General features: G+C 42.8%; 1 protein-coding gene across 10 annotated transcripts in view; it reads right to left on the reverse strand.

The window, feature by feature from the left end:
* The window catches only part of LOC146866977 (caspase-7-like), a 400,007-nt gene that overhangs the window by 81,229 nt on the left and 293,625 nt on the right, over window positions 1–25,153 (reverse strand). For all 10 annotated transcript variants that reach the window (XM_085603337.1, XM_085603340.1, XM_085603338.1 and 7 more), the window contains one exon: window positions 738–866. In XM_085603337.1, coding sequence (XP_085459463.1) covers window positions 738–866 — 129 coding nt within the window. The remainder of the gene's footprint in view (window positions 1–737; window positions 867–25,153) is intronic.

Raw genomic sequence — 25,153 nt, forward strand, 5'->3', positions numbered from 1 at the left:
TGGATTCCAGTGAGACCTGGCAGCAGTGTGAAGGAAGCCGGATGTGTGCAGGGAGCATCTGTGATACTTATACTGGTAGTGAGGATAACAAGGAATAAAGTCATCCAGCTGGGAGTGATGAAGCCCAACCTGAATGTAGTGATTGTGAGGGGGACGGAGGATGTGTCGCTACAGAGATGCTGACTTTGTAAATGGGGAACCAGGTTTGAGTCTCGGTGATGGCTCAATGTCCTGTGATTCTGGGCAAATCATTATCTCCCCTGCCTAAAAAACGAATGTGAACTTGTGTAGTGTAACAGGTGCTCATAAAAAGCGCCTTAATACCTTCTGGTCTCATCCGTGCTATTTACAAATGCAAAAAAGAAATAGTACCTTAATCATAGCAGAAGGATACTGATAAATTTAAATCAAACTGCACTTTGTCCAGTCTCCACACAAAGACCAGGAAGTGACATGTGGCGTGCGCTGCCGAATTAGAAGGCAGCAAAGATGAGTGATAATGTGCCAACAAATGGTAAGTAATCACCCTTCAACAGCTTTTTCTTCTTTTTTAATATGCAACAGATCATCACCAAGTGACAGCTCATGCGCCCTGCCTGCAGGCGAGACCTAAAAGGAAACTGCATGTTCTCCTGTTTAAATGTTACACATTGCCCTTCTGGTTTGCAGTTTAGCATTTTTGGAAAATGTAGCAAGGATCCCACATACTCAGTAACTGTAGGAATATGAACACATACTTTTCTGGAGAAGTTGCTCCATTTCTTCACAGGTCCGATCATTTTTAACCGAAACCTCAAATCCCAATGTTCTGAAACAGCGCTGAAGATCTCCAGCATCTTTGTCTGTGCCATTGCGTTTACACATACCTGGCAAGAGAGTAAACAAACAATTGTAAAACACCTGACCACACGGTGTGGTAATAGAGGGTCCAACAATGATGGCAATAAAATATTGTCTGTGCCTGTATCAATGTTTATCTAGCACTTACATCTCCCACAGAACTGCGTGCCTGGCAACATATACCATAACTTCAGGAGAAACGTTTTTACAAATTAAAATAATTTTTCGTAGCTTCTTTATTTGAATGACTTGACATCACAAATGCATTAAATATACCGGGCCTCACAGCACCAGTCTTCTGCTACCTGGATAGTCCTAAAACTTGGGGCATGACTACAAGTGGCTCATAAAATGTCGATCCCTGTGCAAACACCTATTTTTGCAGCGATTATAATTATATGTGGTGCAATGTTTATCACTCTCCGGCAATTACTGAATACAATAAAGTCTGCACCATCAGTTACATTTTGTCAGGGGAAACCTGCCAGAAATTAGCATTAGAAAAATGCCTGGAGTTTACCGGGACATTTCAATTTTTCTGTGGTAACCGCCAAAATAAGCATTTTGTTTCCTAAAAAGTCGAAATAGATGACAATTATTTAACCCAATAAATAAAAAAAACTTCGATGTTGGATTTTATTGAGTGCGAAAAGAACCATATCTGACAAATGGCACCGGTAATCAGGCCCTCGGTTGAGCATGGGAGTGGCCAATCCTTACATGTTAAGCCTACAGAACATACCATTCTCCAGTAATGCATCCTCCAACGAGTAGTTTGTGAGTTACAGGTAGCTCTAGAGCTAGCTGTAAGTAGCCCTATTGTGTACATCCCACCAAGATTACGCTTGGTTGAATTAATATAAGTATACCGAAATTGAGAGTGCCTGTGCAAGGCAAAATTTGTATTTCCAGAACTCACAAGCTGATGGTTAGAGAATTATGTCTGAATTTTCAAAAAGATATTTAAAGTGTTTCTTTGAGTGATAGATCATGTGGCAGTCAGGGGACATATTACAAAAATGATTATCTTGGTGCACTGGCATTGTAGCTAAGGCTGCTATGTATTACCCATGCAGAGTATCTGTCGTGCCCCAGCAATGGGAATGCCTGATTACAATAAATGTTTCACTTTGTTTTCCAGGGAGAGGAAGGGCTGTGCTCTCAGTGCTACCTCAGATGCAGGAGAATGCACACAGACCCAATGCTTATTTTTCAGCTACATTTGACCCAGTAGTTGTTGTTTTGCTTGGCTGTCTCAAGGCCATGGCTTCCACAGGTGTCAGCATCGAGCAGTGTGAGAGAATTGTTATGGGTCATCCTCTAACAGTTTTTGTCTCTCATGTGTGGAAATATTGTTGATCCATACCAAGACCCAACACTTTACCAATAGCCGTCTGACCAAGTATGAGCAAGCATAATTGCAGGGGACCACATAAACCTTAAGAAGATGTACCATATTAAATCCTGCTGCTCCTGTAGATTATGCTATTGAGATTGAAGTTGAGCATGACTGTCTATATGTTTCTGAACTATGCAGCAAGCCAAAACCTGACATACAAGACGTGCCAGCGCTTAGAGACCTGTAGGTAATAATGCACTTTAGAAATTCCAATTAACATTAACACTACCACAATCAGATTATGTAAGGTTTGTTGATGGTTCCTGTTTACGAGATCATGAAGGAAGCCTGAAAGCTGCCTACGCAGTTTGTACAGTCCCAGATGTGGTCAAAGCCTCCTGGCTTCAAGGAGGTTTTCTGCACAAGGGCCAGAATTGATTGTTCTTATCAGAGCATGCAGAGCTTTAGACCAGCCAAAAGTGACCATTTTCACTGCTAGTCAGTATGACTTTGGTGTCATCCATGACTTGGGACAGTTATGGTCACAACGCGGATTTATGACCTCTTCAGAGTCCCCTATTCGTAATGGGGAAAGTATGCATAACTCGTTGAAGGCATTACACCTACCTACCCAGATCGTGGTTGTGAAATGCTCTGCGCACCACAAAGTGGATGATTATGTAACTGTGGGCAACAGGTACTTTGATGAGATTGCCAGGTATTGTGCCTTAAATGCTTGAACTTTCAATGGGGAATATCAAAATGAGGGAAGAGATGAGACCATTTAAAACCTCTTGCTAACCACAGCAGATACATGGAGGAAGTTAAGAGACTTCAGGAGGAAGTGCCGGAAGGAGAACAGCAAGGCTGGGTTAGAGCAGGTTGTGTCAAGAGAGATGAAGATGACTTTTGGGTTTCAGGAGATGGATGACCTGTATTGACCGACAGCCTTTTACCCCTAATGGTGAGGCACTATCATGGACTTTCCCATATAGGTAGCAATGCCATGGTGCGTTTGTTTTGACAGACATGATTTTATCCTAGGTTCAGACTGACGGCTAAAGAGCTGTGTCACAAGTGTGTAGTGTGTCAGCAAATGAATGTATGAAGAAGGACTGCAGTAACACAGAGTCACATTGAGAGATGAGGAGGTCCCTTCATTAGGATGCACCTGGACTTTATCATGATGCCTGTGTAAAATGGGCTGAGGTATGTCCTGGTGATTACGTGCATCTTCTTACGTTGGGTTGAAGCTTACCCGACCAGGAGAAATGACAGTCTTACCCTAGCTACATTTTTGTTGAGGGTTTTCATTTTGAGGCTCAGATTCTGAGATCCTGAAGATGTTGTGTACAGCACAGCAAGTGAAGTAGAGGCTAAATTGCAGTTACTAACCTGAGGCTTCAGGCATCATGGAACAAGTCAATGAGATGCTGAAATCCTGACTTGCCAAGTGTGTGCTTAACCATCTCTGAAGTGGCCTGATACATTGCCCCTTGTGTTGATGAGCCTTCGCAGGACAGAATGATCTCCCCATGAGATAATCATGGGCAAAGCCATGAGACTGCCCGCTGTGCCTGAAAATGCGCTTGTGAACATTACAGATGACATGGTTCTTGATTACTGCAAAGGACTGGCTGATGTGATGCGTTCTGTGTCTCATCAGGCAAGAGAGGCTACAACCCCACCCCATCAGGAGCAGTGTAATGACCTCAGTCCCGGCGACTGGGTTATGGTGAAGAAGCACATGCGCAAAATGTGTTTGGAGCGTCAGTGGCGAGGAACATACCAAGTCATCTTAGTCACTACCACATCTGTGAAGTGAGTAGGTCTCCCCAAATGATGTGACAGCACCTCTCCCTGAAGTGTCGGTGGTTACAGTGACACAAAGGGAGCAGGTTAGTCAAGCTGTTGGGGACCAGCAAGAGTCTGGGTCAGCACATTGGCCTGAGGGGGGTCTGAATGAGTCAAAAGTTAAAGTCGGCACAAGAGTGTTGGCTATGCAAGAATCATGCCCTGGTGAAGGGCCCAGTTCCACAGTAAAGCGAGACCAGTGGCCAAGAGGGCAAGAGGGAAGATAACAAAGTTTTCCTGAAGTGCTTGTGCTACACACTATCCCAGAAGATATTGAGAAATCTGGTTTAAGTGGCAGTGATGATAAAGGGCCAGTCGTAAGGAGACCAAAGCGAGCAAGGGTACCCTTTCAGAGGTATTCCTCACCTGAATGGGCATACCATTGCTGCTAATGGCTGGGAGCGAGAATTTTGGACATTTTGTTATAACAATTTGAATCCAACTGAGCCTCCTTGAACTGAACTTTATGGCTTTATGGAGTTTCGAAACTGCATTGCCACTAAAAAGACTGAGACACTTTATCCTGGATGTGATCATTAGTGAATTTGAACGGTACATTTATTAGAGACATTTAAATAGACTTTTAAGGGAATTAAGAAGAGTACCTAGGCCTGAGACTAAAGAGAGAATGTATGGTTGTCACAGAGTAGTTCTGTAATTGCCTTTTGATCACTTGGACATTGTTTGCTATTTGCGCAGTTGGAAACTAACGAAAAGGACTTTTGCTGCTGCTGCTGCTTTTCACATAAATGGTCTGGATTCAGAAAAGCTATGGAACCTAATAGCAACACAAATAGACATAGGTACATAATAGCAGGTGTGTTGATAACTGTATGTGTAGTACTAATTATGTTGCTTTTGGTATTATACTTACCACTTCGCCTAGTTTAGAGCAGACTAAGGCCATACTTACCCTTAATACCCCACTTTCGATTGATGATAGAATGCACTCAGTCAATGAGAAAGACTTACACATAGATGGTTCTAGATGAGATCTATCTTCAAATGTTTATTACAAATTACTTTAGGAGTACAATGGCACTATGGATGCTAAGGATTGCTACATTGGTGCGGAACTACCTGCATCGGTTTGAGAGGGTATCACATATCATGACATTCCTCTGACTTATGCTGTTACTTGTAGCTTGTTAATGAGTCTTTTGTATAGACAGGGACATTTTCAGTATTGTTCTCAAATTAGGCTTTGATATTTTCAAAAGTGCCCATACTTAAACATTTAAATCATCACCATGAAACTATAAATATAGAGATTTTTCAATCCCACCATGACATGCGACACTGTTTATGTTCACCAAAATAATTTGACCTTTATCTTAGCCATTATACAGAAGAGTTTTATAAATGCAGTTAAGGACAGAAGGTGAGGAATGGAATCTAAATCAAAGAAAGTTAAAATTGGAAATTAGTGGGCTAAAGAAGAACCTGTGATTAAACAAAGAGGACTAGCTTAAGTTGACCAGAGTGTTACAGTACTCAAATTTAGTTCTGTCACGGGCACCTTGTTGGTGTATTCGTGAAGCCCTCACCCACCAACCTAGTTGGTGGCATGCTTCATCATCGGGCCCACCCAGTGACACCTAGTATGTCCCGGGTGTGCTACGACGCCTGATTACAGCGGAGCTGGTATATTGCTGAGAGTGCAGTGAGGTTGGGTGAGTTGTGATTTAAAACGGCTTGGTGGTGGTCCCAGTACCTGAGGGTAAATTAAATTTTAATAACCGGGCCGTCACCAGCGGTTAAAAGTAAGGCTACAGGACGCGTGAGGGTGGCGAGTTACTGCCCCCTGCGTCCTTCAGATGGTCGACATGTTTCAGCCAGTGCCTTAGAGTGTTCTGGCTTTCCTCAGGACCGTTTTTTTAAAAAAGGTGTGGTGAAATAAAACAGACTTAGTGTTGTGGTACAGACTATGTGATACACTCACTAAGGCGTTTTTCTATATGTGAGAGGGGGATTCCCTTCTCATGCATATCTGTACAAACAAACATTAAGAACAAGGACAAAACATTTACAGAGAGAGTCAATAGTCAATTTAGACATATGGTCAACAATGCTTAGGTGGCCGGATCTATAGTGCAAGGTGAGAGGACTATAGTCGGCTGGGTGTGATGGTACTGGTGGTGCCATCAGAGTGAAAATACGCGACTAATTAGGAGCGTGGTGTGGCTAAAACACGGAAATCACACTGAAAGGAGTTGACTTAGTGTGGCAGGGCGCAAGAAAATTGTTCTTACGCTTTGGGTTATTAGCCAAGGCTTCCTGGAGGGAAGCGGTAAGGGGATGACCCTATGGGAGAAAAAGAGATAAGCTGTAGGGGTTAGGGACCTGTGAGGAAAGAAGCGCTTACCCAGTTTGTTGTTTGGAGGCTTGTCAGGTTTGTCATACTCACAGTCTTTCTGGTCAGTGCCTGCCTTGTACCTGTTGTCCCGCCGCCCTCCTCCGGTAGAATGAGCCTGTCGGCGTGTGGGCTTTTTATACTATGGTTAACAAGGTAATGATGAGCACCTGTGGGAATAGTAAGGGTGGACAGACTACCCCTTTGTGTTGTTGCTGCTCATGCTAGTGGTTTGCACACTAGTCTCTCGTGCATGCTCAGTATATCAGCGCGGTTGCTATGTTGTTGCTCATGCTCATGATTTGTACACTAGTTTCTCGCACATGCTCAGTATGAATGCGTGATTATAATGCAGGTGATTTGTACTCTAGTCTTTTGCATATGCTCAGTATGATGGCGCGATTGCATTAAGGTACATGTAGCAACTAAAATATGCCGCCGTTGGTAGTGCTATGGCAAGCACTAAAGGAAAACTATTTCGAGTACGAGGGAAGCCTGTACCTCCAAACTAACGGAACTTCAATGGGCAGCGTCTTCGCCCCCAGCGTGGCAGGACTCTATGTCCACCTCTTTGAGCAGACCCACATCACCCACAACACCAATCCCTATACCAGGAATATTCTCACATGGCGTCGATATATAGACGACATCCTTATGATCTGGCAGGGATCAGAAATAACTCTACAACTCTTCCTCACTTGGCTCAATGAAAGAGACCCATACCTGAAATTCACAAGCACCTCGAGTGCAAGCCACTTGGCATTCCTTGATCTGAACATATGGGCCAAAGATGGCCAACTGATCACTACCACCTATTACAAGCCTACCTCAAGGAACTCACTCCTCCACTACACAAGTTTCCATCCCCGCCCTTTAAGGGAAAACTTACCATTTGGGCAATTTCTGCGTATACGCAGAAACTGCACTCAAGCAACCGACTACAAAAATCCGTCGGCAGACCTGTCTAAGAAACTGGAGGAACGAGGCTACCCCCGGGCCATCATTAACAAAACCAAGAAAAGAGCCAGGAACCAAAATAGGGAGGCCCTCCTGGAACCTGCACCCAAGGACAAGAGTGACCAACCCATCACGTGTGTCACCACATTTAACACAGCCTCCAATGAGGTGGCGAAGCTCATACGCAGAAACTGGAAAATCCTACACTCTGGACAACGACAATGGGACACCCCTAGGTTTGCCTACAAAAGGTGCAACAACCTGAAAGACCAACTCGTGAGCACCCGCCCCAGACCCCTGACCAATAGAGAACCCAACACTATCCTGAATGCGTGGGGCCTGCCTAAAATCTCTGGACATTATCCATGCAATGACTGTAGCGTGTGCCATCCACAAAGTGTGGACTCAACACAGCCACACAAACTGTAATTCACGTAACGTGATCTACCTACTCACCTGCAGCTGCGGCCTCCGATACATCGGTATGACCGCCGGCAAAATAAGAACTAGAGTCACAGAACACAGGAGCACAATCAGGTGCAAGAAGAACATTAGTAAACTGACCAGTCATTTCATCACCCAGGGACACACTCCCAATGACCTGACCTGGACCATCATCGAACAACTACCGGAACTGGCAGTGGATAATGAGAAGAAATTACTCAGCAAGGAACAACGTTGGATATATCGTCTATCCACCCAAACCAATGGCCTCAACGACGCCATACCGTGGAATTCAGTCACACCCTAGACCTACACTAGTCACAATTACCTCGCATGTGTACAGTGGTCAGTCCCCCGTGCCATAGTCCCTCTGTAAATAGACATAGATCATGCTCCCCCTTGTGTGTACCACTAGGCTGCCATAATCATGGGCACATGCTTCAACCCCCCTAATACTGCCATGTCAACTTTAGCGCGCAGCGCATGCACATTAAGCAGTAAATAACGGGCCGAACCACTCTGGGAGGCGGCGCGTACCACAGGCATGTTTCCCCAATATTGGCGCATACATAGCCAACGCTGATCCCTTCGTGCCTGCGCAGATAAGACCACGCCACACCTAACACGGGTGTTGCCTCTTTCCCCGTACCAACGGCGGCATATTTTAGTTGCTACATGTACCTTAATGCAATCGCGCCATCATACTGAGCATATGCAAAAGACTAGAGTACAAATCACCTGCATTATAATCAGGCATTCATACTGAGCATGTGCGAGAAACTAGTGTACAAATCATGAGCATGAGCAACAACATAGCAACCGCGCTGATATACTGAGCATGCACGAGAGACTAGTGTGCAAACCACTAGCATGAGCAGCAACAACACAAAGGGGTAGTCTGTCCACCCTTACTATTCCCACAGGTGCTCATCATTACCTTGTTAACCATAGTATAAAAAGCCCACACGCCGACAGGCTCATTCTACCGGAGGAGGACGGCGGGACAACAGGTACAAGGCAGGCACTGACCAGAAAGACTGTGAGTATGACAAACCTGACAAGCCTCCAAACAGCAAACTGGGTAAGCGCTTCTTTCCTCACAGGTCCCTAACCCCTACAGCTTATCTCTTTTTCTCCCATAGGGTCACCCCCTTACCGCTTCCCTCCAGGAAGCCTTGGCTAATAACCCAAAGCGTAAGAACAATTTTCTTGCGCCCTGCCACACTAAGTCAACTCCTTTCAGCGTGATTTCCGTGTTTTAGCCACACCACGCTCCTAATTAGTCGCGTATTTTCACTCTGATGGCACCACCAGTACCATCACACCCAGCCGACTATAGTCCTCTCACCTTGCACTATAGATCCGGCCACCTAAGCATTGTTGACCATATGTCTAAATTGACTATTGACTCTCTCTGTAAATGTTTTGTCCTTGTTCTTAATGTTTGTTTGTACAGATATGCATGAGAAGGGAATCCCCCTCTCACATACAGAAAAACGCCTTAGTGAGTGTATCACATAGTCTGTACCACAACACTAAGTCTGTTTTATTTCACCACACCTTTTTTTAAAAAACGGTCCTGAGGAAAGCCAGAACACTCTAAGGCACTGGCTGAAACATGTCGACCATCTGAAGGACGCAGGGGGCAGTAACTCGCCACCCTCACGCGTCCTGTAGCCTTACTTTTAACCGCTGGTGACGGCCCGGTTATTAAAATTTAATTTACCCTCGGGTACTGGGACCACCACCAAGCCGTTTTAAATCACAACTCACCCAACCTCACTGCACTCTCAGCAATATACCAGCTCCGCTGTAATCAGGCGTCGTAGCACACCCGGGACATACTAGGTGTCACTGGGTGGGCCCGATGATGAAGCATGCCACCAACTAGGTTGGTGGGTGAGGGCTTCATGAATACACCAACAAGGTGCCCGTGACAGAACTAAATTTGAGTACTGTAACACTCTGGTCAACTTAAGCTAGTCCTATTTGTTTAATCACATATAAACCCTCGGGGACTCGGACTAGCTAACTAGTCCTCTCTCTCCCTCTTGTTACACGCATAAAGAAGAACCTGAACATCAAGTAGCAAGGAATCAAGCTGCATTAAGTTTAGATTGGAGACACATAGAGAAATTCTGCATATCTAGAGGAAAGCCCACAACCGACACAAACATTTGTGGGAAAGAGCAAGTGTATACACACATCTGAAACTAAAGGACATTGGGAGTCATTATTAGAAGGGGAAGATCCTGCTCTTCCAGGACTTTATTATGCTTTTGAAGTACATGTATATTTCAAATTGCCAAAAGGATGGTATGGTACATGGTATTTAGGCATAGTTTTTCCAAAGATTTATCATGTGGGACATTTAGATGATCCTTTGTGGGAACAGAAGTCCAGACCCAAAAGAGGAAATAGTGCTGGAGAAGTAGTAGGAGATATTTTTGGTGCAATTATTCCATCTGTGGGTGTGATTTTGCATAACAAAAATTAAAAAACTTGTCCACAATTGTAGCTAAGTTGTCTACTAGTACAGCAGGTGATTTATTAGTTGTAGAAACTGAAATAGTAGCTGTAAGATACATGGTTTTACAGGATCGTCTTGGATTAGACATCCTCTTTGCAAAACAGGGCGGAGTCTGTTAAAAGTTCAACAATGTTATACTTACATCCCTCACAAAAGTAGGGACTTAAAGAAGTTTATCGTAAACATTACCAACTTGAAAGGAGATTTGAAGGAGTTAGAAGCAACAGGTGCTTGTGATGCAATTAGAAATGGATTTTCTGTTATAGGTAGATGGTTTGGAAACCTAGGGAGTGGAATCGTTGGCAGTGTCCTGAAGCTCCTTGTGATAATTGTTCTCTGTGGATTATTCCTGTTTGCCATCAATAAGGGATATAAACAGGTACAAGTTAAGAAAGGAACTAGGGAAAATAGAGCAGATTGCTGGAGGAATGCGGAAACATTTTTTTGAAACCCATGCAGTTTTAAGAGGTCCATCTGATAAGAGATTATTATCTTAATGTGATGGCATGAATCTTCATCAGAGAGGGGATTGGAGCAGCGTAATTTTTGGATCCACGCTTACACATCACAAATTCGCATATTTATGTGTACTTAGCACTACATACTCTGTTTGTCCCAATGTTATTAATGTAAAGTGTTGCAATTAAATCCAGGACTGTAGTGCATTCACTGTAGAACTAGAAAATGTTATGTACTGTGTGCCTCAACCATATTAAACAAAATGTAGTCTTTAGAGATTGGATAAAATCCTCTTTCATATTATCAAAATGTATTTAAATTAGAAACAAGAGAGATTTAGGTAAACGTGCGCACTAATATTTTCAAATTGGTATTCATAATGTAATTCTCAGTTAAACTTGAATTTGTGCATTCGAAGTTACTTTAAATTTACTTAAAGAACAAAGTGAATCTAACGCTGATTTTATGTACTTACATATGTTATTCCTTTCTAGTTGTATGTGCACAAACAACATGTATTACTGTGAATCATTGAGGGATCTGCTTAAGTTGACTTAAGGACTCACAATCCAGGAGTTTTGCTCATAGATACGTGATTTTATTATGGGTAACACGTTTTGACCAAACCGTCTTTATCACAGACTGAGTGTCAGAACGCATCGGATGCATACATGGACAGGCAGAAACCGTGTGAGTAAGGCTGCATGGACAAGACGGGAACTGCAATTCCCAGCATTACTTGCGTTGGAGATGTCAGACGCACCATAGTGCGTGCCATCAGGAAACCCGGATATAGCCGGGAAGACTGCAGATAGGGCTGCCGTTTATTCATTTCTCTGACATTTGGTGGCATTTTCTAGGTCCGGTAAGGGTGCTGGATGAACCGTATCTTTTCTTGAATTCTTAAGTAAGGATCGTTCATACTTGGATGTAGGCTGAACTTTGGCTTATTTAATCTGATCACTGATTATCTCCCTTCATTGGCGAGTCCGATTTCTCGAAGGATTTATGCAAGGGAGTAAGTGATTTTTGCATAACTATTATGAAGGGAGAGCTTGGTTGCTCCACATTCTATCTAGCATTTCTCTAGTGAGATAAAAAATTCTTGGTCTTCCCTGTTGGCGAGTCCGTTTCCGTGACTCATGTGGGGAAGAGTATAGTGTGGCATTACTTATACGACAGTCAAGGAGGTAAATGGAGAGTGATGGCAACTCTCAAAGTACTAATGCATCTCCTACTTGGTTGAGCTACAACCATATCACTTTGTGCAGTACTGTTTGGGAAAAGGGGTTCTCATTGGCTCATATTGTTTGAAGTGTTGAAAACAATTATTACGGAGCACAACCGTTGTATTTACTTTGATGGTACTTGAATGTTTACTCAATTGAAGGAATATCTCAAAACAAATCTAATCAACAATGGTGGATCTTTTTGTTAATTTAACAAGGGTGGTTCGCAGTGGGTGAATGGATTCCAGAAGCTCCTTCTCTTATTGGTTCATCCCAACCTGATACAGATGGTAGGTGTGTTGGGTACTATTATCTCTGGGGGGTATATTGAGCTTCCCCAACAGAAGGAGGTAGTTACGTTTGTACTTGTTTCCTCCTTTGCAGTATTGGTGTTGAGAAATCGAAATCATTAGCTCACCTCCCCTGTTATGGGGTTATTCTTTTTTCTTTTACATAGGAGGTTATCACCTCTATTATTATCATTATAGTTCTCTTGCTTACAATATTCTCCCTCTACATTCACAGGTCTCCCTTCCTGCAGTCTCCCCATCCTCTCCTCCCCCCGCTTGACCACCCTACAGTCTGTCTGTGTGTGTATATATATATATAGATGGTGCCTTCTGGGTACAGTAGTCTACCAAGAGGCTACGGCGAGGCTCCTACGAATCACGACACAGCTGGACTCCCGCCAATGGGAGCAAGATGGAACATTTGAAAAGTAACAGGCGCCGATCACGGATGCAATTTGGCATATGATTAAGGCAGCACCGCCGAAACGCGTCATGCGGTTTCTTCTGCATTGAATAAAGCTTCCTGACCTCCCCTGCTGTGTCCCTCAGGTTCTTCAGACGAAGTAATCTCCTGTTAGCATATTCAGCGTGCTAGCCCCTGGCGTGCAAGGGGGACCCGTCTAGTTAGTGGCTGGAGCATCAAGGGCAAGAGTTTTCTCTTTTGTTTGTGCCAAGGTATTGGATATTGCACCGGCCCGCCGCATCCAAGGGCAGGGAAAAGCCGCTGTGGGAACTCAGTCTGTGACTTCACGGAGAGACTGTCCGGATCACTGGGTTCGGAGCCTCCGGCACAGCAGAACTTGGGTGACATGCGGTTTAGACGTTTGGGGACCAAGGAGAAGTATTCATGCGGCAGTGAGCATCAGGATATTAATTTTATCAGCACCTACTAGTACTTTGTCCAAAATTCCCCAGCACTCACTATGGGTTACAAGTTGTCGAGTGAAGCTTACCTTGAAGGCCGAGATGGTGCCTTCTGGGTACAGTAGTCTACCAAGAGGCTACGGCGAGGCTCCTACGAATTACGACACAGCTGGACTCCCGCCAATGGGAGCAAGATGGAACATTTGAAAAGTAACAGGCGCCGATCACGGATGCAATTTGGCATCTGATTAAGGCAGCAACGCCGAAACGCGTCATGCCGTTTCTTCTGCATTGAATAAAGCTTCCTGACCTCCCCTGCTGTGTCCCTCAGGTTCTTCAGACGAAGTAATCTCCTGTTTGCATATTCAGCGTGCTAGCCCCTGGCGCGCAAGGGGGACCCGTCTAGTTAGTGGCTGGAGCATCAAGGGCAAGAGTTTTCTCTTTTGTTTGTGCCAAGGTATTGGATATTGCACCGGCCCGCCGCATCCAAGGGCAGAGAAACGCCGCTGTGGGAACTCAGTCTGTGACTTCACGGAGAGACTGTCCGGATCACTCGGTTCGGAGCCTCCGGCACTGCAGAACTTGGGTGACATGCGGTTTAGACGTTTGGGGACCAAGGAGAAGTATTCATGCGGCAGTGAGCATCAGGATATTAATTTTATCAGCACCTACTAGTACTTTGTCTCAAATTCCCCAGCACTCACTATGGGTTACAAGTTGTCGAGTGAAGCTTACCTTGGAGGCCGAGATGGTGCCTTCTGGGTACAGTAGTCTACCAAGAGGCTACGGCGAGGCTCCTACGAATTACGACACAGCTGGACTCCCACCAATGGGAGCAAGATGGAACATTTGAAAAGTAACAGGCACCGGTCACGGATGCAATCTGGTATATGATTAAGGCAGCACCGCCGAAACGCGTCATGCCGTTTCTTCTGCATTGAATAAAGCTTCCTGACCTCCCCTGCTGTGTCCCTCAGGTTCTTCAGACAAAGTAATCTCCTGTTTGCATATTCAGCGTGCTAGCCCCTGGCGCGCAAGGGGGACCCGTCTAGTTAGTGGCTGGAGCATCAAGGGCAAGAGTTTTCTCTTTTGTTTGTGCCAAGGTATTGGATATTGCACCGGCCCGCCGCATCCCAGGGCAGAGAAACGCCGCTGTGGGAACTCAGTCTGTGACTTCACGGAGAGACTGTCCGGATCACTGGGTTCGGAGCCTCCGGCACTGCAGAACTTGGGTGACATGCGGCTTAGACGTTTGGGGACCAAGGAGAAGTATTCATGCGGCAGTGAGCATCAGGATATTAATTTTATCAGCACCTACTAGTACTTTGTCTAAAATTCCCCAGCACTCACTATGGGTTACAAGTTGTCGAGTGAAGCTTACCTTGGAGGCCGAGATGGTGCCTTCTGGGTACAGTAGTCTACCAAGAGGCTACGGCGAGGCTCCTACGAATTACGACCCAGCTGGATTCCCGCCAATGGGAGCAAGATGGAACATTTGAAAAGTAACAGGCGCCGATCACGGATGCAATTTGGCATATGATTAAGGCAGCACCGCCGAAACGCGTCATGCCGTTTCTTCTGCATTGAATAAAGCTTCCTGACCTCCCCTGCTGTGTCCCTCAGGTTCTTCAGACGAAATAATCTCCTGTTTGAATATATATATATATATATATATATATATATATATATATATATATATATATATATATATATATATATATATATATATATTTTCTTCCAGATTTGGGGCTGTCAAGAGGTGGACCCCTCTGAGCATCGGTACGTCCCTGAGGATACGCTTGGTACAGGACACTAAGTTGCTCATGTGAGTTACTTTCCTTAAGAGCAAAAACAAAACACAAAAGAGGGACCACTCGAGTCGGTGCATTGTAATCAAATATCTATAAAAAGCTAGCGCTGAACAAGCTTCGACTCACGTTTAACAACCATAACATTTCATAATTACAATAACGACTCGTGTAGTCAAAATCAGAGGCGGAGCACCTCATACACAGTGTTCGAACACACTGAGTTAACCTCAGTATACAACAATTGCGATGCAAGAAGATGTGCTGCTGTTCATGGATAGCATAAGTGTCAAATGCAACAATTCAGTGCAAGTCTGAAACAAGCGCAACAGGTGGTCACTTGTCTTATCAGGAAGAGTGGCAGGGAAGGGGGTTTGGACAGGTTTCCTTACAGAATACAGCCATCTTCAGGATCAAGTGACCAATTACTGTATAAACGAACCCTCAAAGTTTGCATCGATGTCCACCAAGTGAACATGTATGGACATGCTGTTGCTCTGCCCACATGTATAATCTCCAAAAAGGGTAATGCGCCCAAATATCCTACAATGCAATCTACAAGGTCAACTGTGTAGGAGAGTCTGTTCTCCCTTTCCATTCATGCATTGACTCGAATGGTCCCTCTTTTGTTTTTTGCTATGTTTTTGCACTAAAGGGAAGTAAATCTCACAAGCAACTCAGGCTTCGATAAAGACAGTCTGGTCGAAATGTGTTACCCATAATAAAATCATGTATCTTTGAGCAACACTCCTGGAGTGCGATAGGTTGTGTTTTGAAGTAAGAACGCAACTTTCCTACAATAACTTGACTTAACTAGGCCTGTATTTCTTTCTGCATTAATACTGATTTTCCATTTCTGCTTGTGTGTCTTTTCTTTGCTGGTACATTCATATTGTTTTGTTAGTTTGAGAATAGATGTAACTCTGTACCAGCAATAAAGAGCCTGAGAAGAAGACCTTGACAAAGAGCATAGAGAGCCAGAGCGTTATTATCAGTAATGTATCAAAGTATTGCAGGTGACCAATGACAATATTGTTCTCAGGAATGGCTTGGGAGAGTTTGCTAATATTGCAAGCTCACAGCGAGAGAATGGAAAGGACAATGGAGCCCTTGATGGCGTGATCAAGGGGTGTTACCCAGATGATTCTTGTAGTATTAACTAGTGTTCTCACAGGTTGATGTTGACCACTTTTCCTTCGGACTATGAGAGTTACAGACCTCTATGCTTACCCCTTTAATCCTTTGCTGGGTGTGGCTTAGGCTAACAATTATTTCTCTAGCCCTAGAAGACTCTTGACCGAGCTTCTGAAATGCTAACATCTTCCCGCATGATCCACACATTTCTCTTTTTCTCATTTGCTCGACATTTCGGACTCTCTTATATGACGTTTCTTTTAATAGCTTTAGACTCTAGATAAGAGGACTTTAGATATTACTCATGTTTAAGAGAGAAGATCGAAAACTCTTCTGTGAGCACCAGATTCTGCTGTTAATTCTTTGTATTGCTGTAATTGAACTTCTTGTTTGCCTCATACTGATGCACCTGAACTTCTTCAGGAAGTTTGGCTATACAGTTGTTATTATGTACCTTAACAGCACGGTATTGAGATTGATTTACATTAACCTGACTGCTGACTTGTAATAAAACTTCTTAACTTTATTTACTGATTCCTGGTCCTTATTGTGTAGCGAGATGGGTCGCACTGTTAATTATACGTTTTTGACCACATGCTAACTCCCATCACCTCTCAGTCGCATAAAAAGACCTATTGGACAACCAATGGCAAGAGATTTGGCCAGCACTGGATCACTGCTAATTATCTTACATACGGTGGCCACTAATGTAATCTTATCTGATGTTGTCACTATTACAACACTAATAATATTAGTAGTTTGAGATGAGTTTCATTGAACATAAGTAGCTCTTATTAAAGAAACAGTGAGAGACCTCTGGTCTAAACACTCCTGTTGTTTAGAATAGACTATAAATAAAACACCTGTATGATACAAAAATGCTGCATTTTTAATAACTCACATGTGGTCGATATCTACAATGGAGATTCATAACCAAAAGATGAGATAAACTTCATTACAGTCACAACTCACATATCACCATTTTTATCTATCTGATAGGATAGTTCTTCACCAGCTCAGAGTGTCCGATGGGAGTAGGAGACAAGCCTAGAAACAGCTTTAGAATTTTTATACAGCAGGTTGTAGAGCAACATGATTTGTTTCTGCACTGTGACAAGTACTAAACCTTGGAGAAACACCACAAACACAATTTATCCTTCATTGTGTTAGCTATAGAGTGTTTACAGTCAGTCAAAATTGCAATTGTATGTACACTGAACACTGTTTAGTAAAGGACAAAATAACCATAGCATTAGCTCAAATTTAACTTCTAGTGTAGTGGCAAGCACTGTTGCATGTACAGTAATACATACACAAATATGAAGAGTAAGATGAAGGTCCAAATTCCTTTGAGTTACAAACCAAGAGAAGTACTTGTGATGAGTACTGGAGCTTGATGTTAACTCCACAATTATATGTTTAGTTTTCAGTGGCACCATAGCCTTTTTAACTAAGAATGTTCAAGTTTTAAAATATTATAATTCTTGAATGTAAAATGAATGCAACACATATACCAGTACATTTCTCGTAGAACAATTTGTGCATTTGGCAAGTATTTATTTACATCTTGTTAAATATTTCAAATAATGAAAATGGCTGGGAAGCCAGAGCACTTTCATGTAGTTAGGTGCTTAAGCAAAGATGTGAGTAAGGACAATGGAGATGCAAAGAGAAAACTGAAATCCAAAAATCCTGACTCCTAGGGGGTGTAACCACACATCTGCATTTAAACAATACAATTAACCATCATGTGTGCTTGTTCTCTGTAATCTGCTTCATATGAAAGACTTTGAACTGTATAGCTCAATTTCATGCAGATTGGCACCTGGAAGGGCCTTACCTTTGTCATCAATACAGAAAGTTAGCAAGTTAATTGTTTATTAGAATTTGTGGTGAAACCATGGTAGAACAATGTGGAATCAACTGACAACCGGCTGCTCGGGAAAGGCTGATTTGCACGGCATTGTAGTCGGTTTATCTGAGATTGACCAGGAAGATGTTCATGAATTTATAGAAGCAGTACCTACATTCCAGCTTCCTGAAACACTTTCTAAAAGTTCCATTTAAAAATAATGAGAGAAAACTATTTGTTCTCAAAGATAGTGCATAAAACCCCACTGTGGGTGAAGAGACTAACTAATTAAGGTGCAAATTATTTAGAATGAATAACAGCCATATGTGCAATGACTAAGGTAAATGAGAAAAAAATAAAGAGGAAATGACTTGCATTTTGAATGTGCAAACTGCACTAGGCATATACAGTGGTTTAATATGCCACAAAAATGCTTAAGTGCACGTTTTCTTTGAACTAGAAGTAAACTCGACAATGTTGAAATGTGCACTATGGAATTTAAAGGCTTGCCCTTAATGCTTAGATATATTCACCATAACTGCAGAATGTTCTGGTTTAACAAATGTTTTAAAAGTTTGCTAAGAAACATCTAACTGTGATAACTAAACTTCCTATTTACCCCATATTTTACATAATGCTTAAATAGGATAGTTGTATATTTTAAAACAGTATTTCTTGTTTGTGTTAATGAAATGCATTACTAAACAGTATTTTTGTAAGTTGATGTTTCTTTTCTTTAGCATCGTTCATTGTTTATGCAATGAAATATTCAACTTTAGAAGGTTAAACTTTGTTTAATGCCTAGGGGAACAAAGGCTTATAAATCGTGGAGCTACATAAGGAAGATTTCTGCAACAAACTTTATGATCAAACTTTGTAAGCTGCATGTTATTTCATGGGAAAGGAAGAGCTGAACTCACTCTCAGACGAATGCTGTTGCCTGATGGCTTAAAACAGGAGAGACCTGCTACACATTTTGCAACATTATTTTTGACTTTTATATTAGTGCTTGTTCCTAGTGTAGATCATCACTCATTCCAAATACTGATACCCAGACACCCATTCCATTTTCTCGTGGCCTCGACTGACAGCTGTGGCTATATCTGTTGCTGCTTATCCTTTGCCTTATTATTGCTCAATTTTTACAGATTGCTACTGCGATTGTATGCTTATTTGCTTGAATTAATGAGAGTCGGATGAGTTTCATGAACTACTCTTAATGGAAAGTTCGACTGCTTGAATTGGATCTTGAACTTTATGATCTCTTTATCTCACTCTTTTCTTTTGAATTCGAACTCTTCATGAGCTCTACTAACTCTAAAATTCTGGTCCTTTTCTTTAGATAGGGTATTTTTCCTTTATGGAACAAGCTTGATGCCTTATCTGATGATTTGTTCTAACCATATTTTTATGAGATTTCTGTAAACTTACTTGACTTTATTGACAAATCTGAATAAAAAGAATAAAAGGATTCTTACTAAACTATTAATGAAAAATAAACTTTTAAAACAAATGTAAACTCTCATTTGTCATTAGGATTCAACTTATGGTGACGAAATAGCTCCTGATTCAAAACACAGTGGCAAAGATCCGTCACCTGAAGCGAGTTATACACGGAAGCCAGTGTGGGAAAGGGGGTTAACCCTGAAATTGATGGTAAGAAAAAAGTTGAACCATATAATTTACATTTTGTCGAGACTCCGCTTTATCACGAGTTATTTATTTTTGATTTTGTAAAGTTGTCTCAAAATGCTCCATAATTCTTAAACTCGGTGTAGCGCAACATGGTATTTCAGATGCTAATTTGTTATGAACCAGCGACCTTGATTCTGAGATGTGTGGACAAGGGGATCTATTTACAGCAACCCAGTTGGGCACTGTACAGACGCACAGGATAACGAGATTTTGCAAATAGCAAAAAAAAATCTCAAAATTGGCACTTCTATAAAGATGCTGCTTTTTGTTTTACAAAAGTACCTTAAAAAATTGTCATTCTTCCAAAATATAGGCTGATTCACCTTTTATTGGCTTTGCACTGTGCTCAGCCAATAAAAGCAGTCTGAGCAACAAGCTAGCTGGTGGCAGAGGTGTTAAGTTCCTCTGTTGGCTACTTTGAAAATACACAGGGATGTACCTCTCCCCATCTACACTGCCGTTTGTTTTATGGACCTGCTTCCCCTTAATTAAAAATGTTTTCCTACAGCTATTTATAGCGAAAACTTGACATGTATTGGAGTGCTTTACAAGAGCTTAAGTTACACAAGGTTTCTTTTTTAGGCACTGGTGAGATTAAGTGATTTGCCCAGAATCACAGGATTATGAGCCGATGTAGAGACTCAAACCTGACTCCCCAGCTCCTGTCCAAAGTCGGCTGCTCTGGCCCTTGCACCACATCCTCTACACTCTCACCCCCTCCTGTGTCTCCTCTCTCCCGTGATCGAAACACCTTTTTCCTAATAGCCACAAGGCACTCATCTCACCCCATGCTGGAATGTTGGGAGCTCCATGGTAAGCATAGAAGTGCTACTGGTCAATGTACGCTAGTACAGGTCAGGCCCACTTCTATAGAACTTCAATAGAACATCAATCTCTCTATCCTCACCACACATTTAGAGTTCATGAAAATGAGAAAGGCAGAGACTACAATCAACAGAGAAGACAGCAGCTTTCCACTGTCTCCTCTGAGGCCTCCACTTTCACTGACATACAATAAGAGCAGGAGGAGGGCAGCCCCTTGTTTCTCCCTCTGCTTTATCAAACCAGAGCCGGCGTGTCTCCCACTATCAATGTTTGTTGGTTACTGCCAGGGCTGTGCACAGTAGCTGGCAAAATCGTCTACTAGCCTTTCGCCTAAAAGCCTCTCATTGTGGGTTATACTGGCCATTTAAAACCCAACAATTGGTTAGTGGCCCTTACCTTGGATGTGGGCAATAATACTGACTGTAATATATTAATCTTGCCTTTTCTGGCTTTTCAGCTACCTTTCTGTGTTTATCTTATAAAGAGTAACGATAGCCCTCAGTGGTGTTCAGCTTAGGGACTGCCTGTATGAGTGTTTATGTACATATTATACTGCCCTGGAATTGTAATAAGCATTTTTGTTTTAGACTTTCAGTGGGTGCTCTGGTGTGAATGTGTGTTTCTGTGTGTGCCAGAGCAAGGGCAAGTTCTCAGCCTTTCTGAAGGGTCCAGAGGAAAAACCTGGAAGAGCACAAGTTGGGTGACACCATATCATTTCTGAAATCCGAAAGGGCATTTAGTCCTTATATTTAATCAAACCATTCAGAATTTTCTTAGATATCTGAGCATCATAATTTCTTCGCTTGAATTTGAAAAAGCGGTTTAAAAAAAGACAGTCAGCTAATGAACTAAAGATGCGCTGGCAAACTTGGCTTTTGTGAAATATATCTCGAAGCATCACAGTGGGATTGGATTTTATTTTTTCATGAAAATATAATCCAACAAGCACTTCAATTTAAAACCTTTTTCCTCGGAGAAACATGTACAGTTGTCCACAAAAAAAAAAAAGAAAAAAGGAAAGAAAGCTGCATTGTTCGTCTGATGTTTCACTTGCATAAATATAGGGCCTTTGGGCCATTTTGATAACTACTGTGTAAGAGCAACTTTGAACTTCTGACTGGATGAATGTTACATTAGTGCTCTCTATTGTTGTAATTATAATTGTTATGATTAGTATTATCGTTGCTGTTGTTGCTATAAAAAATGGTTAATATTATTAATATTATTATTCTTGTTGTTGTTTTTGCTCTTACCTAACATCATTGGCCCACAATAAGTAGGTACTCCGTTGAGCGAGGCGGTAAAGAAAAGAAACCTAAAAAAAGTTAAAGATCACAGGAGTAGAGACGAAGCCTCTGCTCATCAATGATTAGTATTATCGTTGCTGTTGTTGCTATAAAAAATGGTTAATATTATTAATATTATTATTCTTGTTGTTGTTTTTGCTCTTACCTAACATCATTGGCCCACAATAAGTAGGTACTCCGTTGAGCGAGGCGGTAAAGAAAAGAAACCTAAAAAAAGTTAAAGATCACAGGAGTAGAGACGAAGCCTCTGCTCATCAATGAAAAACACAGACGAAACACTGCAAGGTGCCACATTTTTCTGGTCAGATAAAGCAGTGCTTTAAATGGGAAAAAATAAGTGTAGGTACTCATTAAATCGAGCTAGGGGCGTGGCTAGTGGGCGGTGTTAGAGGCGGGGCGTGACATGATGATACTAGGACATTTCTATAGAGTATTAATTTTGCCCGTGCATTTCCTTTGATAGTAGCTTCAAACTTCCCATATATGCAGATTAACAGCTGCGTATGATGATAAAGAATGGTGTGAATACCTGCTAGGAGCAGGCCCTAAATCATAATAGAAGGAGCTTTTAAATCAATACATTCAAGCCATCAACCGCACTATTCAGGCTAATTATGAGTGTGCCTCAGAATAAAAGAGATTCTGGAATACCAGCATTAATAATGAGTACTACGCCAGTTGCAGGACATACCAAAACATGTGAGAAAAGTATCAATATAAACAAAAAAAGTGTTAACTCATTACACAAAATAAAGACCAAACACGATATGTTAAGGTTTCCTTGTCTTGCAATATTTCCAGCTTCTCACTGTCATACTGTTCCTACTTGTTTGCTATTGTCACAATACTTCAAATACACACAGAAACAAGCAGACAATGCACACACAAAAGCATTCCACGCATTTCTTTAAAACTACCTCCTGAGATTGTCCACATTCTTTTCCTCTCTGAGCTCGCTTTTCTCTCACACTGAAACATACACAGAAGCAGGCGCGCACACCAGGTGCGCAACGCCCATTGGGATCAAAGGGCTTCAAGCCCCCTCCCGACCCCCCCCCCCCACCCCCCCACCCCTCCATCGTGTGTGTCAGCCCGGGCTGAGACAGCTTCCCTGGCACACACAGAGCCGCACCCGAGGACTTCACAGGTCTTTAAAAGACCATTTGCATGTGCATGAGGCTTGGTTGTTTTTTTCACCCCTTTTAAGAGCCCCTGCAGCTCCACTCTGCCTATTGGTGGAAGAATTACCCCCCAGAAATTTGCCTCTAGTTGCGCCTCTGGTGCACACGCACACACACACTCTACACTTGGGATCGTTACGGCACAACAAGCACAGTGTGAATGTGATTGACAGAGAAGGGCCTTAATGGGCCCTTCTCTATCAAACACAGCAGGGCGTGAAAATTCCAAAACAGGGACATCCTTTGCATAAAGCAGGAGTCGCTGCTGAATGGTTCAGCCATTACTCACCTACGAGCTGGAGATGCGCTTTGGCTGTCAGAGGGCCGTACAGATCTGCTCCCCTCTGACTGCCTTGAGCTTCGCAGCACTAAAACCAACTAATTTACCTCCAATGAGTACCGGTACTCTGCTTAGCAGTGAAGAAGTGCCGGTACTCTGATCGGTAAAAATAAGAAGTGCCGGTACTCAGTACCAGTGAGTACCGGCCCATTTAAAGCACTGAGATAAAGTCAATACACATTTCTTATTTCGCTCCATTTCAGGATGTTGCCTTAAAATCCCAGAACTGAAATTAGAGACTATGAGAATGTTATGTCTTGCTATAAATGTATTTCTGACACGGGAGTACTTTACAATTTGAAATAAAAAGTACATACACTATAATATGACGTCCAGTAAGGTACTCCCCTCCAAAACAGAGTAAATGACCATATTTACATGCAGCATACCTGGAATTGAATGATGAAATATACAGTGAGTCGAGTATTTGCAAATGGTTTCTGAGCTGTGAGATCAAGAAAACATTATGACAGAATGCTTTCTTCTTGGGAAGTAGTCATCTCATGGCTGGCAGAGTAGAGCAAAAACAGCAAAAAGTAATCACTTTTGTCATAATGTAGGTATGGCCTTTTTTAAGGAGGTTATCGGCTATCAATAGCGATCAATGATCAGAGGATGATCAGAGGATGTACATGTGGCAGAAAATGCAGTGCTATTAACATTGTCAATCAGTTTCTTGAAGAAACATGTTTTCTAAGTCAGATGTGAAATTAGAGGCCTCTGGTGGCCAGCAGTATGTGGCAGATCTCTTCAGTTAGTCCATGCCTGTTCGATTGATGAGGTTTGGTTTTTCGGCTTTGGTCTTGAAAGTTAGTGGGTGGCAGACTGTAGAAGTTTTGGCTTATGTGAGTGGAGGAGGGCTAATTATTTGGCAGCCTGTATGAACTACAGGTCGAAAGCTAGCTATAAACGACGTGTAAATGTTTCTTAATCTTTGATATGACTTAGTTTTACAAGATACCTAGATGCATAGAACATGTCACTGGAGAGTAAACAAACGCAAACAAAGCCTTTCATGAAAACAGCACTCAAATAATGAGCTGAAAATGGTTGTTAAAATTAAGAGCTTCTACAGGAATTGAGAGCCATGTTGAGTGAAGGCGTGGTAGTGGTTAGGGTGGTGGTGGTAAGGGTGGTGGCAGTGATGGTGGTGGTAAGGCTGGTGGTGATGCTGTGGTTGGTGGTCATTACGGTGTGGTGGTGTTTAAGGTACGGTGGTGGTGGTTAGGGTAGGAAGGTGGTGGGTGGGTAGTCAGGGTGGTTAAGGTGGGAGGTGTTGATGAAGGTGATGGTGGTGGTTAGGGGGTGGTGGTCAGGAGGATTGTGGTTAGGGTGGTGGCACAGTGGTGGTAGTAATGGTGGTTAGTATGATGTTTAGGGTAGAGAAGCGGTGGTTAGGGTAGTGGTGGTGGTGGTTTGGGTAGGGTGGTGATTAGGGTGGGGTTTTGGTGTTTGGTGGTGGTGTCTAGGATTAGGATCAGGAAGGGGTTAGGGTGGTGATGGTGGCTAGGGTAAGGTGATTAAGATGGTGGTACAGTGCTGGTGGTGAGGGTAGTGATGCTTGGAAGGGTGGTGGTTAGAGTCGAGAGGTGGTGGTTAAGGTAAGGTGCTGGTTAAGGGGGTGGTGGTGTTAGGGTGATATCGGTTAGTGTGGTGGTGTATAGGGCGAGGGTGGTGGTGAAGTTGGTTGTGGTGAAGGTGGTGGTTAGGGTGGTGGTGGTGCCTAGGAGTGTAGTGTTTAGGGTGGTTGTGGTAATGGTGGTGGTGACCAGGGTTGGGTTGTGGTGGTGGATAGGGTAGGGTGGTGTTAGTGGTTAACCAGGTGGTCTTTAGGGTGGTTTTGGCTGCAGTT

The sequence above is a fragment of the Triturus cristatus genome, chromosome 1_2, assembly GCF_964204655.1.
Source record: "Triturus cristatus chromosome 1_2, aTriCri1.1, whole genome shotgun sequence".
Classification (NCBI taxonomy): domain Eukaryota; kingdom Metazoa; phylum Chordata; class Amphibia; order Caudata; family Salamandridae; genus Triturus; species Triturus cristatus.